The following is a 14923-nucleotide window of genomic DNA, read 5'->3' as shown; positions in this document are numbered from 1 at the left end:
ACATTTAATTGCATGCTAATTATAAAACTACTCTGTAACTTAGTATAACTGAATTAATTAAATGATTGAGCATCTCTTTGAAGGCCTAGTATGTACAGTTATTGGTGATAATAGCAGTAAACAGAAATCTGTGGCCTCATTTGGTTTATAGTCTGGCAGGGGATACAGATATTAAGTATGTAATGATAACAGCCTGTAGTCTCATCTACTTGGGAGACTGAGGCAGGAGGATTGCTTGAGCCCAGGAATTCAAGGCTGGAGTGCACTATTATTGTGCCTGTGAATAGCCATTGCACTCTAGCCTGGGAAATGTAGCAAGACCCTCTCTCTTAAAAAAATGTAATGACAATAAAGGCATTGTGTCTTAAAAGCACATCTGATGTGATCTGATCAAGGTGAAGTGTCAAGGAAGGACCTGAGAAAGTCATTTTAAAGCAGATAACTGAAGGATGATAGAAGCTAGGTAGGAGAAGGAATAGGAAGGGAGAAGGGGAGAATATTACAGGTAGAGGGAACAGCAAGTGAGAAGAAAGCCCAGATGACTTGATAAAGACCTGAAAGGAGTTTAGTGTGGTTTAGTGGTGAATGAAGAGCAAGAAACGAAGCTAGTTAATGACATGACCATATTTTTATTTTTGATGATCATTCTGGTATTTTAGTGAATTTGGACTAGGAGTTTTCAGGATATAATGAAATCTAAATAGATAAGAAAGATTTGTAGAGTGGGAAGTGCTTAAGAAGACCTTGACAACTTACTTCACCTCTCTCTCCTTCAGTTTCTTTATCCGTGTTATGAGGATAATATTATTTTTTATTTCAGAGGGTTGTGGTGAGGATTAAATGGATTTGAAGACATAAAATGCAGTAACTTGAACACTGTAAGGGTTAACAGGTTAACAAGTAAATGTTAACTGTCATCATAATCATCTTGGGATGTTTGTCTGGATTTGTTTTATGTAGATCCTGACCTGTAGAGTTTTTCCAAAAATGCATGTTTGTGTCATACTCCTGGAGAGGTGATCCTGACATCTGTAATTCTAGAAAGGTTGTCAGGTGATTCTTTTTTTCAAGATGGAGTCTCGCTCTCTTGCCAGGCTAGAGTGCAGTGGAGCAATCTTGGCTCACTGCAACCTCTGCCTCCCAGGTTCAAGCGATTCTCCTGCCTCAGCCTCCCGAGTAGCTGGGACTACAGGTGCGTGCCACCACGCCCAGCTAATTTTTGTATTTTTAGTAGAGACAGGGTTTCACCATGTTGTCCAGGATGGTCTCTATCTCCTGACCTCGTGATCTGCCTGCCTTAGCCTCCCAAAGTGCTGGGAGTTTTACAGGGATGAGCCTCCGTGCCCAGCCCAGATGATTCTTGTGTTCACCAAACACTGATTTTGGAGATGTAGTTGCTATTCTATGTGCAAATAGAGACTGTCTTCATCCTGGGCATCTAGCTTACAGTCTCCAGGTGTTGAATAATTTTCCTCACTGTACAAAGAACTGTTTGGCATAGATGTAGGCAGGTCACAGTGGAATAGAAGAATCATAAAAAGAAGTTACACTTGATGATATGGTAGTTTATGTTATGTCATGAACTATAAGTTGATATTTGCCACTTACCTGCTTTATAGTGTGTTTAACTCAATAACTGGCTAATGTATTTCATGTCTTATAGGTCAGAAGTTTCATGCATTCAAATAATGGCACCATTTCTGTGGTATCTGTATTGTGAACCATCTCAGTTACAAGAATATGCTAAACTCCGACTGGCCTTGCTGAAAGTCTTACTTCAACCCCAGGTTCTTTGTGACAAAGATCAACCATCAATCCTGGAACAGCAGATACTTCAACTGTGTTGTGACATAGTTCCATGTTTGCAGGTAAGGTCTTTGTCCTCCTCCACAAATACAGCATCGGCATCAGTAAGTGTTGTTATTGTCATAGACAAAGTCGTTCTAGAACGTAAGTGATTTGGCAAACTCAGACATGATCCTCGCTCTAGAAATGCTTACAATCTTTTGGGGAAGATGAAAGAAACAAAATCTAGATTGAATATGAATATATTATATTCGATGTTAACTAAATACACAGAAATTATAAATCAACATAGTCCATTTTGGGAATAGCAAGCATGAAAACTTTCCTTTGTTTAAGAAACAGTTATCAGGTAAAAGATTTTGAGTTCAGTTTCTTCTGTGTAGACATTGGGACAGTAACAAGGAAAAAAAAGACCTCTGTGCACATTGGAAAAAAAAAAAAAAAAAAAAGATGTGTCTCAGGGCGAAAATAGCTCTGAGGATGCAAAGCCTGGCCAGCTGAGTGCCAGCTAGATTCCAGCTTCCACATGTACCCTTGCAACGTATGCAGCAGCTCTCAGGGATCCTGCTCTTGAGAAGCACACATGTAGTAAATGAGTTAGGACAAGTACTGTACATATATTCTTATAATTCAAAGTAGAAAGATGAAAGATGGTTAACAGAGGTATGGATAAAACACGGACACAATTCAGGGGAAAGAGAAATTTGAGTCATTGTCTCTATACCGGCATATGAAAAAAAAATCCAGTTGCCCAGGTGTTGTGATTTTAGTGTAGTGATTCATTTATCAGTCCATCTCTTCCCATCATCCAGGTTTGCTATTTGCCTGGAATCTGAGCACCATGCTGCTTAGCTGATGGAGGGAATCTGTGAACATATTTCAAAGTGATCACTTGAGGTCACACATGACCTGCTTTAAGTTTGTGTTAGCAGGGAGTGACTTGAGTAAATCTTTCCTCTGCGACTCATAAAAAGGCTTTCCTGTAATCAAGGCAGAGAAAATTTAATTAAAATGAATTCTCCTGTGGCTTTTCCAAAGCTTTCGTTTTGTGCGGGCAATAAAGCAATGTATAGGCGGAACATCTTGAACTAGGGTACATTTTTCACATCATGGCTGCATTACCCTGTTCTGTGCTCCTTGGCAAAGGTTTGTCTTCATCTTATGAACCTGTGTTGACAAGCTTAAATGCTTTTAGAAATGAGCTCGGTGGAATATTTCTGGGAATCTGTGGCTTTTTAACCTAACAGTTATGTGAGAAAAAAGGGGATACATCATTTGGAAGTACTGGAACTAGTGACATTAGCATACTTAATCAGTTTAACAAATCAGCTTTATTAGAATGAAGCATGTGAGGGTTGGACATGGTCTTAGAGACAATATCATGCATTTCCCACCCAATACAGATGTTTCTTATGCTCTTTGAAACATGACTATCTCATGGCTAATTGAATATTTTAGTGATAGAGGAAGCATACTATTTTGCAAGGCAACCATTTTTTTTAGCAAGTACTTTTTGACCTTCATTTTTCTAATTCATTCATTTCCATTCTTCTCAGAACAAAATGAAATAAGCTTTTAAAAAAACCCATCTGTATCCTATGTTGTCTTGTTTTTCTCCCTTCTTTCCTTCCCATTTTTCCTTCCTTCCTTTCCTCCTAACCTCGCTCTCTTCCTTATTTTTTTCTTCACTTTCTTAATCTCTCCATTGCAAATGGTTTCCCAACTTTTCTCTGTTTTGTTTTGCCAGGAATTTTCTAGTTTATTGGTGCTCAAAATATGCTACTATGAAATGATCTTCTTAGAGCTGACTACAATGCTGTTGATGTGTTCTTACTTACACTGAGCACTAAGACAGAATCACATTTAAATTTTAAAAAACAAGTTTAGAAATAACCATGCAACCTTGTTGACCAATGATGAAAGAATGGTCAATGAAACTCCTTTTTCTATTTCTTCTCATTCTAGTTGCTCTTTCATTTTATAGATGTAGAATCGTCCTTTTCATTTTAATTGTGACTCTTGTCACCTCACATATTACCTATTGTATTATTAAATAATGTATTTCTACATAAAGACAGAATGTTACTTCAAAATTATGCTTGTTTAGAACTTTGATAATGTTAAAGATTAGAGAGCCTTTAATGCTAGCTTGCCGAGATTGTCTTTTGAACTTTTTTTGTTATGGAAAATTAGAAATGTATGCTTAAATGCACTCAAGGAAATATATTGTCAAGTAAACATTAGGCTTTATTTTAAATCTGTCTCTTCTCTGTGGCCTTTTGACTTTCCTACTGTATGTTTGCAAGAGAGCAAAATAATTTATACCAGACTGTTTATGTTTATTTTTTATAACAATATTTTCTGCTATTTCTTCTCTTTGATATTTTAATATCTTTTTTCTCTTGTTTGCTAGCAACTAATTTTTCTCTCTGTGTATAACTAATAGTCATTTGGGTTATTATGGTGATAACCACTGGTAAAAGGTACAGCCGGTCAATCGTGGGCTTTCTTCTTGATGAATTTAACAGACACAGGCTCCTGATTGAAGCAGATGGTCCATTGTTTGTAATCTCTGGGAAATGCCAATGTGTCTGTGAACAGGACCATATCCTTAATATCAACTCCAGAATTTTGATCAGAACAGCTGGGTTTGAATTGCACTGGGATTTTCAAGAGCACCCCAGTCCTTCCTATCTAATACGTTAGCCTGTTGAGAAGACACTCTACCATTTGAATATGGTCTTTTACTATATCTGCCAAGTGTGGAAATGATACTCTCAGTTAAGGCTGCCTGAGCAAGTATCTTGCAGATAAAGGGCTTAGTACCGTGTTAGAATAACATGCTGACCCTTTACTGTCAGGTATCTATGTTGGAATTGTAGAAATGAGAGTTCATTTGGAGAATTCAAAACTAAACTTAATTTCCCTCAACATGTTGTCATTGTCATGTAACTTGTTTTAAGACATCTGCACTCAGAGAAGCTAGAAAAATAAAGGAAAAGAAATTTGTACCAGCCAGCAGTAACAAAAACAGCAGCAAATTGGATTTTGGTTAATAACCAAAGGATAAGGTGCAGTTGTATAGTTAATCCTTCATTGAGTTCTGTAACTTTTTTTCATCTCCTTTAAGTCTTTATAGGTTTAGAGAAAAAATTATATTGTTGAAAGCTTTTTGTGTACCTTAAAATTATCTTTTGGTTTGTGTATTTTTTAATATCATATAATGACTTTTTTAAACAGATAAAAGATTTGATACAGACAACAGAAGCGATGATGTTTATTGAGGAAGTATATTTAAGCCTTTTGCATCATCCTGTTTTCTGGAAAATTCAGCTTACCCAGATGACTCTTCAGCTGCTGTGTGTCAGTGAAGTCAGCTTAAAGATAACTGGTGAATGTTCATCTTTAATTCACCTTTTAGAGCACAGTGTTGAACTTCTGAAGGAGGTAAGGATAGTAGTATATTATACTGTTCATGCATTGCTACAAAGAAATACCTGAGACTTGGTAATTTATAAAGAAAAGAAGTTTAATTGGCTTACAGTTTGGCAGGCTGTACAGGATGCATGGTGCTGGCATCTGCTTAGCTTCTGGGGAGGCCTCAGGAAACTTAAAATCATGGTGGAAGGTGAAGCAGGAGCCAGCACTTCACATGGCTGGAGCAGGAGTGAGAGAGAGGAGTGGCAAGATACTACACACTTTTAAACAACCAGATCTCAATCACTATCACAAGAACAGCACCAGGAGGATTGTGCTAAACCATTCATGAGGAACACCTTTGTGATCCAGTCATCTGCACCAGATCCCACTTCTAACATTGGGGATTACAATTCGACATGAGATTTGGGCAGGGCCATAGATCCAAACCATATCAGATAGACGTTTTATTGTGTCAGCTATCACTCAAGTGAGTCTTTCAATAACTGGGTGGATCTGCTCATTTAGTGTGCGTATCAGAGGCATTTTGATCTAATACCATTAGAGCATATTGCTATTGCACTACTACTAATATCATTTATTAGAAAAAGAAATCATTAAAATACTCTTCAGGTCATCAGTTAAAGATCACCACTGTGACTTTTTTTTTCATTTATTCATGCAGAACACAAGTATTGAACATTTACTATATGCCAGGCTTTATAGAATGCATAGATGAAAAGGTAAATTCTATGACCTCAAGAGACTTACAGACATGCAAATAACTAAATTATAGTACAATAAGAGAAAAGATTTTATGGGAGTATATTTAAAGTGTAATGGGAGAACAAGTTTCAGGAGGTAGGGCATGAGTTGAGATTTGAAGACTGAATGGAATGTGCCTGGTACAAGGACCTGGGAAGGGCATTCCAGCTGTAGAACAGCATGTGCCCAAATAAAGAAACATGAAAAAGTAGTCAGGCTTGGCTTATTCAAAAAAACAAGAGGATGTTGGGTATTGTTGAAGGATTAAGCTGTGGCAAATAGGGCTGGGCCTGTCTTCCATGACACACAAATGAGTTTACATTTTATCCTCTAGGCAGTGACATGCTGTTTGAGACCTTTCAGCAGATCTCATTTTTTAATGTGTGGAAGATCTTTCTCATAGGAGGATGGAGGAGGGTTTGGGGCCACACACCACTAATAGGATAGGAAGTGAGGAGGATGTCTTAGGCAGGCTGCCACAGACTGGGTGGTTTAACCAACAAAAATGTATTTATTGGTCGGGTGCAGTGGCTGTCACCTGTAATCCTAGCACTTTGGGAGGCCGAGGCAGGCAGATTATTTGAGGTCCGGAGTTCGAGAGCAGCCTGACCAACATGGTGAAACTTCGCCTCTGCTAGAAATACAAAAAATTAGCTGGGTGTGGTGGTGCATGCCTGTAATCTACTCGTGATGCTGAGGCAGGAGAATTGCTTGAACCCTGGAGGCAGAGGTTGCAGTGAGCCGAGATTGCGCCACTGCACTCCAGCCTGGGTGACACAGCAGGACTTTGTCTCAAAATACATAAATAAACAAATAAAATTATTTCTCAGAGTTCTGAAGGCTGGAGAGTCCAAGCACAGGGTGCTGGCTGATTCTGTTCTTGATGAGGACTCTTCCTGGCTTGCAGCTGGCTTTCCTCGCATGGTAGGGAGAGTATGAGCTCTCTGGTGTCTTATGAGGACACTATGCAGATTGGATTAGGGCCCCACGCTGATGACCTCACTTAACCTTAATTACTTCCTTACTCCAAATACAGTCACTTGAGGGTTAGGGCTTCAACAAATACATTTTGGGAGGACACAGGTCAGCCCATAGCGAGGGCCTAATGAGGGAAATGGAAGTGGGAAAAGGGAGACATAGAAGATAGAATCAGTAGGGCTTTATGATTGATTAGATGGTCAAGGAGAAGGGTCCTTGATAGAATCTCAGCTTTCTATTTTGGGCTACTGGATGATGCCATTCACTTTGAGAAATGGTAGCTGATGTTGGAGGGAAGATGATTAATTTGATTTCAGATATGCTTGATTTGAGGTATGTATGGATCATAGATAGTTGGATATATGGTTTTGAAATTTAGGCTAGAAGTCTAGGCTAAAGGTGTACATTTGTAGACATTAACTTTGGGGTGGGGATTTTAAACACGGGACCGGATGACAGGGCTTGTGGTGGACCTCTGGGGTGTTTATGGTTGTTATTTGGAATTTACTGATGAAGAACAGTCTGAGAAAATATGTCTAGAAGGATCATATATAACCAGCAGAGACAGATGACAAGAAAATCAAAGGAAGGAATATCTCAATAAGGGGGAGTGGTCAGCAGTGTCATGTGTCATGGAGCGATGATGTAAAAGTAAGGGATGGAAAGTATTCTCAGGATATAGCATATAAAACCTTATTGTTAATGTTAGAGGGAGCAGTTTCAGCAGGGTGGTGCTGGTGGTGGTGGTGGGGAAATTGGAATTAAGGGAGTGTGAATGGCAGGTGAGGAAATGAGAGAGTAAATGTAGATTTTGATGGAAGATGGGAGGCCAGGAAGACTCAAGTATTATAAGTCATTTGTCAATTTGCCAATCTTATGATTAAAATGATTTCATATGTACTGGGACTCTAAATAACATATTTTCTATTATATAGTTACATATGTATCTTATGTATAGTAGATATATATGTATGATATATCAGGTATAATTATATCCTACAGATATAATCATGTTCTATATCATATAGATAGTATATAAATGAATATAGATAGATGTTTTATAGATAAATATTATACAGAAAGATATTTTATAGATCAATATTATGTAGATAAATTGCCAGCTGTGTTAACTGTAAATGTAATATCCGTGGGTAAACCCCATATTTTTCCTGGATACTTTTAGTAGATTCATATGAGTAGCAATTACAATTTCATAGAGTTTAGTCCTTTTTAGTATAATTCTCTGACCATTTTATTGTGTATTTTACCCCCACCCTTAGCATGTATTTATTAAGCAGATGCCGATGGCAAACACTTTGCTATGGCAATTAGTTGAAAGCAGACAAGGTTCATGAAGCTTATGTTTTAGTCAAATGGTTCAAACTAATGTCCATAAAAATCACTAGGCAGAGTTTGTTAAGAATGCACATGCCTGGGCCTTATCCCCAATGATATTGAATTAGCACGTCTGAGTGCGGCCCAAGTATTCTCTCTTTTAAAGTAGCACCCACAGGTGATTTTTATCATTTATTTTGCACATAAGGCAAATAGCACATAGATCAAAACATAGAACTTTGAAACCATCACACAGATCAAGAAATAAAAGTTTCTAGCCACCACAGAAGTTTTCCACAAGCCCAGTCCTAATCATAACCTCCTTTTTCCCCTGACTATTCTGACTTCTGTAGTAATTACTTCCTTACATTTCTTTATAGTTTTGTCATCTCAGTATGTATCTCTAATCACCATAATATGTTTTGGGGTATGTGTATGTGTGTGAGATCTTTTAAGTGTCTTTCCAATTAAAGGTCATCCCCTTTCGTTTCCTCCCCCACTTTTCTTCCCTGCAGTTTGTGTACTGAATAACCTGGCTTGTGTGAGCTGGAGAGTTTCCTATCTTCTGGATTTTGCTGATTGCATCCGTATGGTGCCCTTTAATACAGTGGTCCCCAATGCCTGGGCCACAGACTGGTATTGGTTCCTTGCTTGTTAGGAACCGGGCCACACACAGGAGGTGAGCAGCCCAGTGAGCCAGTATTACTGCCTAAACTCCATCTCCTATCAGATCAGCCAATGCATTAGATTCTCACAGGAGCATGAACCCTATTGTGAACTGTGCATGCGGGGGATCTAGGTTGTGTGCTCCTTATAAGAATCTAAATAATGCGTGATGATCTGAGGTGGGACAGTTTCATCCCGAAACCATTCCCTGCCCCAGGTGTGTGGAAAAATTGTCTTCCATGAAACCAGCCCCTGGTGCAAAAAAGGCTGGGGACCACTGCTTTATGTGTTTCTCTGTTCAAAGGTAGTTAGCTCTAAAGGCTTGACTGGATTCAGGATGCTTTGTTTTTTGTTTCCAAGACTACAGGGAGTGGTGTGTTCTGTCATCAAGAGGCACAATGTGTGTTGCTTTTCTTTTTATGATGTTAGTAGTTGTTGGTACTCAATGCCTAGTTCTATTAATTCATTAGGAGTTACAGAGTGGCAATGTTCTAATCCTATCATTCCTTCTTCATTTATTAGCTAGAATACTTCCATAAAAAGAATCCGCCTTCCCCAATAACCTACTAGTTGGTTATCCAGTGGTAAAGGAAAGTTAGGATAAATGCTTTACTCTTTTGCCTTTTTCTTTATTTACTAACTTAAAAAAGTATTATGAATTCATGAATTTAAACATATTTGATGCACTTCAGTCTATCACAGATATTATCCATATTGAATTTTAAATTATCTTATTTTGGCCACTGGGAATCTATTAAGTGCCTCTTGAATCTAATTTTTTAAATGTTTTTGAATGTAATGTAGAGTCACAGGATACTAATGTCATTTAGAAGAATGAAGAGATTTTTGGTGAGGGAAGGTCCTATTTATGTCTCTCATTTGCCCAATGTTTTAACAGTTTTAGAAGGAAATAACAATTAGTAGAACTGTTGAAATATTTGTGTAATGAAGTTTTCTGTCCCCCATCCCCATCTTAGTGTTCCTAAGGTTAAAAAAGTAAGCCTAGGAAAATTAATTTGCGAACATATGCTATAGGTCTATATGTACTACAATTTGAAGTAAAATGAAGTAGAGTGAAGCAGTCTTATGTATTTTGACACCGTACCCACATTTCTGTATCACTGGGTTTATCAGCTGGATGTTTTGTTCAAATATTATATTAACTTTTTCCTACTCTGTTCTCTTTCTACTCTTATATCAGAGTTGTATCATTGTACATTGAAAATGGATTTATTTCTTAGGCTGCATTAGTTTTTGTGGATTTGGTCTTAGTTGAGCCATTTTTAGCCTGATTAGAATAATCATAACTTAAGGTCCTTTCCATTTCAAGCAAAATAAATGTACCCTGACCAGCAAAATTAGGCAAAAATGATGCTCATTGGGAGGAGATTGGGTAGCTCTCAATGTGAAGAATGAGTGAAACATTTCAGCATTGGGAAGGGTTGGAAACTTGTGGTTTCTAAGACACTACTAGCTGATGACTCATTTCCAACCAACTTTCTTCACTGTGTGTCTCAGTTTAAGTTTTCAGATTTTGTAGGAAAAATGATCTGTTTGGCCCATCTTGGCTTGATCAAGCTCTGGCCAGGGGAACAGAGTACGTAGCAAAGTTACGGCACTGGAGGATTGTGTGAGTTGGGCCACCATCTGTGTTTTGTCTGCTACCTTCTCATGAATTGTTTTCTCTTTAAAAATACTTTTCCATGACTACATTGTAAAATCCTTGAGAAAAGGGACTATTTTGTCCACAGTGGCATTCGTAGACCCAGCATATGTCCTTAGTGCCTGGTGCATAGGTAGTGTTTAGTGCTATTTTCATTTGACTTGAGGACAAAAAGTATGGACTCCAGGTTGTTTTCTGTTACTGGGATTCCTCCGACATCTGTGGCTGAGTATAAAGGCATTTACTCATTTTTTTGTATTTTATTTCATTTTTAAAAATTTCCTTATTTTATTTTATATATTTTATTTCCTTACTGATTTTATTGTATTTTATTTATTTATTTTATTTTCAGGCTCTGAGTTAGCCTGAGTTTCCCTAAAGGCAAAAGTAGAGCCTGGGTTTCCACAAAAGCAAAGGCTTATATGGCTGGAGTTCATCTGACAATGTGATCCCAGCAAGCAGTTGGAGAGGGACAAGAGGAGTGAAGTATGGAAGGTGGGAGAGGCAATACAGGCATCATCAAGTAGGCTACTGCTACGAGCAACTAGTTGCTTGATCCCACAGAATCTTCTGAGAAGCCTTATGAAAGAAGGATCTGGAATTAATGGGCAAGCATTTATCTATGGGGTATTATTGCCAATTTGTCAGCTTTGGCCTATGGGGCTTTAACTTCCTTGCACTTCTAGAGTGCACTGTTCTGGGGCAGGAAGCAAGAGGTGCATGGTGGGGCCGTAAGGGAGAGCCATTAGGTTGCACCTGTGCAGAGCCAGTTACCATAGCAGTAGCTGTAGCATTTGAAGTGTGCAAAGGGGATATCTGACACAGAGTTTTATTAAAAGATCTTATTAAATGGTATTATCCTTTGGTGTCCATTAAGAATCAATCAATCAAAAAACTTGTAACCACTAGACTTGTAAGCAGTTTAAGATTTATGTGGTCTAATCCTCCACTATTTACTCTTCCTAATTTTTGATCTTGAATCTATCTTTTCCATTCACCCTCTATTCTGAACAGGCCAGTCTCACCTTTATGGAGAAGGCCATTTTCATTTTTGCCTTCATACTTTTAAGTTCCATCCACTTAAAAATACTTCTGTTCCATTTCAGAACTCTAAAAAGCTACTTTATGGCCCTTGCAGTAATAGCTTGTGTGAAAAAGGCTTTCCAATAATAGCATTACTATACAGCAGTGCTTTTCTTTGTTGTTGATCCTCTTGGAATCTAGTGAATCTGAGGTTTAAGAGATCTTGTTGGTTTTCCTTTTGTTTTTTATGGACATGCAGAAATTGAAATGAAATTGAGGAAGATATAGCAAAGAATGGTATGATAGTATATACTGTAAGTGTGTTGGTTTCAAAATGCATGTATTATCCTCAAATAGATAAGAGTTGCTTCATTGTTCTCAACTGTATTTCAAAATAGTGAACACATATATTCCTAAAATACATAGATTGGAATATATCCCATTTTTAAAAATTCACAAATTTTTGTCTTTTGCTGTTTTTTTTCAAAAGTCCATAAACAAGCACATGAGAGGATTTTGTAGGTTAATTTCACTCTTCAAATGGTAAAACTGAGATTTTAGAGGGTATTTGTTAATTTGATAGTATCTTGAAGATTATAACTTCTGAGTATGTCAGACTATATTGTTTTCACTCAGGCCGGTGGTCCTTTAACATGTGGCTCTAACTCACAGATTTCCTTTTTTTCCTGGTTTTTTTTTTTTTTTTTTTTTTTTTTTTTTGCCTGTCTTTATTATTCATAGGTACTTCTGCTCTGCAGGCACTTCTGTAAACTTCAGAATAGTCATTTTAGCTGAACCTTTCTTCTTTAGTACCATAATACATTAAGATTTTCTTTATTTAGAAACCTCAAATAATATGTCACTTGTGTTTTATTAATATTTATTAAAACCTAATATACACGTCTTTTTTTTTCATTTTGTTTATATACTTGGTGAACTTAATGGTTTTCCATTTCTATAGTCATTGCTCTCCTACATTTAAATATGCTTAATGAATTACAGTAATTTGAAAATAATCTCTACCTCCCTGGCACTAATACTTCTTTTATTGTGACATGATTTACTAAAATTTGTTTGGTGTAATTCATTATGCAAGTTATATGGATGAATCATGTCTGTATTAGGTAAGGAGAAAATTGAACTACTTTTCAGAAACGAAATATTATTAAATTTAGTATTTTAGGCAAATTTCAATGGTTTTTAAAGATTGACTGTTTAGAAGACTTGCTGATCTGCTGTGTTGAGTTTTCCCTCTGAATTATTTGGTTTATAGCTTCTTGCTTTTTGGCCGTATAATACATCATTTTGAATTTATGTGTGACTGTGTGGCATTGACCAATTCTTTCTTTTTTTTTGAGATGGAATCTCGCTCTGCCACCCAGGCTGGAGTGCAGTGGCACCATCTTGGCTCACTGCAACCTCCACCTCCTGGGTCAAGCAATTGCCTTCTGAGTAGCTGGGAAATTAGCCCGGCTAATTTTTTTGTATTTTTTAAAATAGAGACGGGGTTTCACCAAGCTGGCCGGGCTGGTCTCGAACTTCTGATGTCATGATCCACCCGCCTCAGCCTCCCAAAGTGTTGGGGTTACAGGCGTGAGCTGCCACGCCCGGCCGACCAATTCTTTCTTTAGTAGAGCACACTTGCTGTATAAATAAATTTGTGTAATAGGCTTGCAGTCTTTCATATTAAATATATTCTTCCTGGATACATGTTACAAAGCCATGATTCTGGGAACTTCTTTAACAACTCCTTTTTCCCCCTCTGTTCTTTTAGGATTTTCCTGTTGAACTGGTCATAATTGGAATAGCTTTACTACTTCTACAGACTCCAGCAAGTCAGCAGAAGCCAATCTTAAATCTAGGTAAATAAAAATACAGTCACTAGAGTAAAATGTAAATATAACATGAGTATTGACAGGATTCACTTGAACTATGTATCATGCTATCTTGTGTATTTTGAGTTTCCATCTGTAATTTTTAAAATTATAAAATAGAATTTTTTTTTCTTGTCTAGTAAGGTGTTACCTTGTGCAAGGTTTAATATAACGTAATTTACCAAGTATCTCGGCTGCATGTTAGAAGGTTATAATCTAACCTTACATAGCAGTAACATTCAGGAATATATTGAATGGCATAGCACCTTATTCAACATTGTACAGCAAAATGGAAAGCTTTAGTATAAAATCCTTGAAAGAAAAGTGTTTAGTAGTTGTAGTTATTTTTAAAACTCTCCATACCTTTACTATTCAAAATGTGCTGCATTGAACAGAATTTAACTTATGGTTATTGCTTTAATCTAGCTAGAACAAGTGAAAGATAATATTCTTTTGACAGTCCAGTATTGATTTAAAGAAAAGTGAAGGAGGAGGCCAAGGGAGGCAAAAATGTTTTAGTTAAGAAGAATGTAGTAAGGAAGCCAGTTGCCCTATCTGGCAGATTGGCAAATAAGTCATACTTTTAAAATGTGGCTTTTACATTGGTGTTGCCTCACTTTACTTGGTCTGATCCAAAATAATCCACATAACAATGAGAGCTCTAAATTATGTTGTATAGTGCCATGATATGTTGATATGCTGCCATTGTTATTTTTAAAAAGTACGTGAGAGGCCAGGCATGGTGGCTCATGCTTGTAATCCCAGCACTTTGGGTGGCCGAGGTGGGTGGATCACCTGAGATCAGGAGTTCGAGACCAAGCCTAGGTAATATGGTGAAACCCTGTTTCTACTAAAAACACAAAAAAATTAGCCGGGCATGGTGGCGCATGCCTGTAATCCTAGCTACTTCGTTGGCTGAGGCAGGATAATCACCGGAACCCGGGAGGCAGAGGTTGTAGTGAGCTGAGATCGCGCCATTGCACTCCAGCTTGGGCAACAAGAGCAAAACTCCGTCTCAAAAAAAAAAAAAAAAAAAAAGTGTGTGAGATAAATACTTATTGTATAGCTCATTCTTCTGGGCATTTTAATTCATGATTTTGAGAGTGAATTGCTCTGTCACCTACAGCGTGCCTTGGAAATGGCTTTAGCACATGGAGGGGATCCTTGGCTCCTAGGCTTTGATTCCTACCCTGCATTTGGCTACTGGCTTTATGTTCACTTATGCCTTACCTCCACAGTCTGATCTGGTTTTTGCCTTTTTTTTATAGCAGTGCACATGGGATCTTCCCATAGGTATAATTTACCAGTGCTGGTACTTCTGACAGCTATAGTTTTATTTTTTAAAACAGCTTTATTGAGGTGTAATTTACATACCACAAAATTCAGAATAAAGTGT

The 14923-nt window shown here is 37.5% G+C and overlaps 1 protein-coding gene across 8 annotated transcripts in view; it reads left to right on the top strand.

Moving 5' to 3' along the window:
• FOCAD (focadhesin) overlaps positions 1-14923 on the top strand; it is a 324194-nt gene that overhangs the window by 74188 nt on the left and 235083 nt on the right. For 7 of the 8 annotated variants that reach the window (XM_032139268.2, XM_032139267.2, XM_032139266.2 and 4 more), the window contains 3 exons: positions 1664-1868; positions 5047-5253; positions 13428-13515. In XM_032139268.2, coding sequence (XP_031995159.1) covers positions 1664-1868; positions 5047-5253; positions 13428-13515 — 500 coding nt within the window. Of the gene's footprint in view, positions 1-1663; positions 1869-5046; positions 5254-8962; positions 8981-13427; positions 13516-14923 lie in introns of those variants that run through there. The other variant, XM_058431636.1, reaches the window with a different exon arrangement.

The sequence above is a fragment of the Hylobates moloch genome, unplaced genomic scaffold, assembly GCF_009828535.3.
Source record: "Hylobates moloch isolate HMO894 unplaced genomic scaffold, HMol_V3 SCAFFOLD_19, whole genome shotgun sequence".
Lineage (NCBI taxonomy): Eukaryota > Metazoa > Chordata > Mammalia > Primates > Hylobatidae > Hylobates > Hylobates moloch.
Note: the sequence above shows the minus strand (reverse complement) of the source record. Positions and strands in the feature narration are given on the sequence as shown.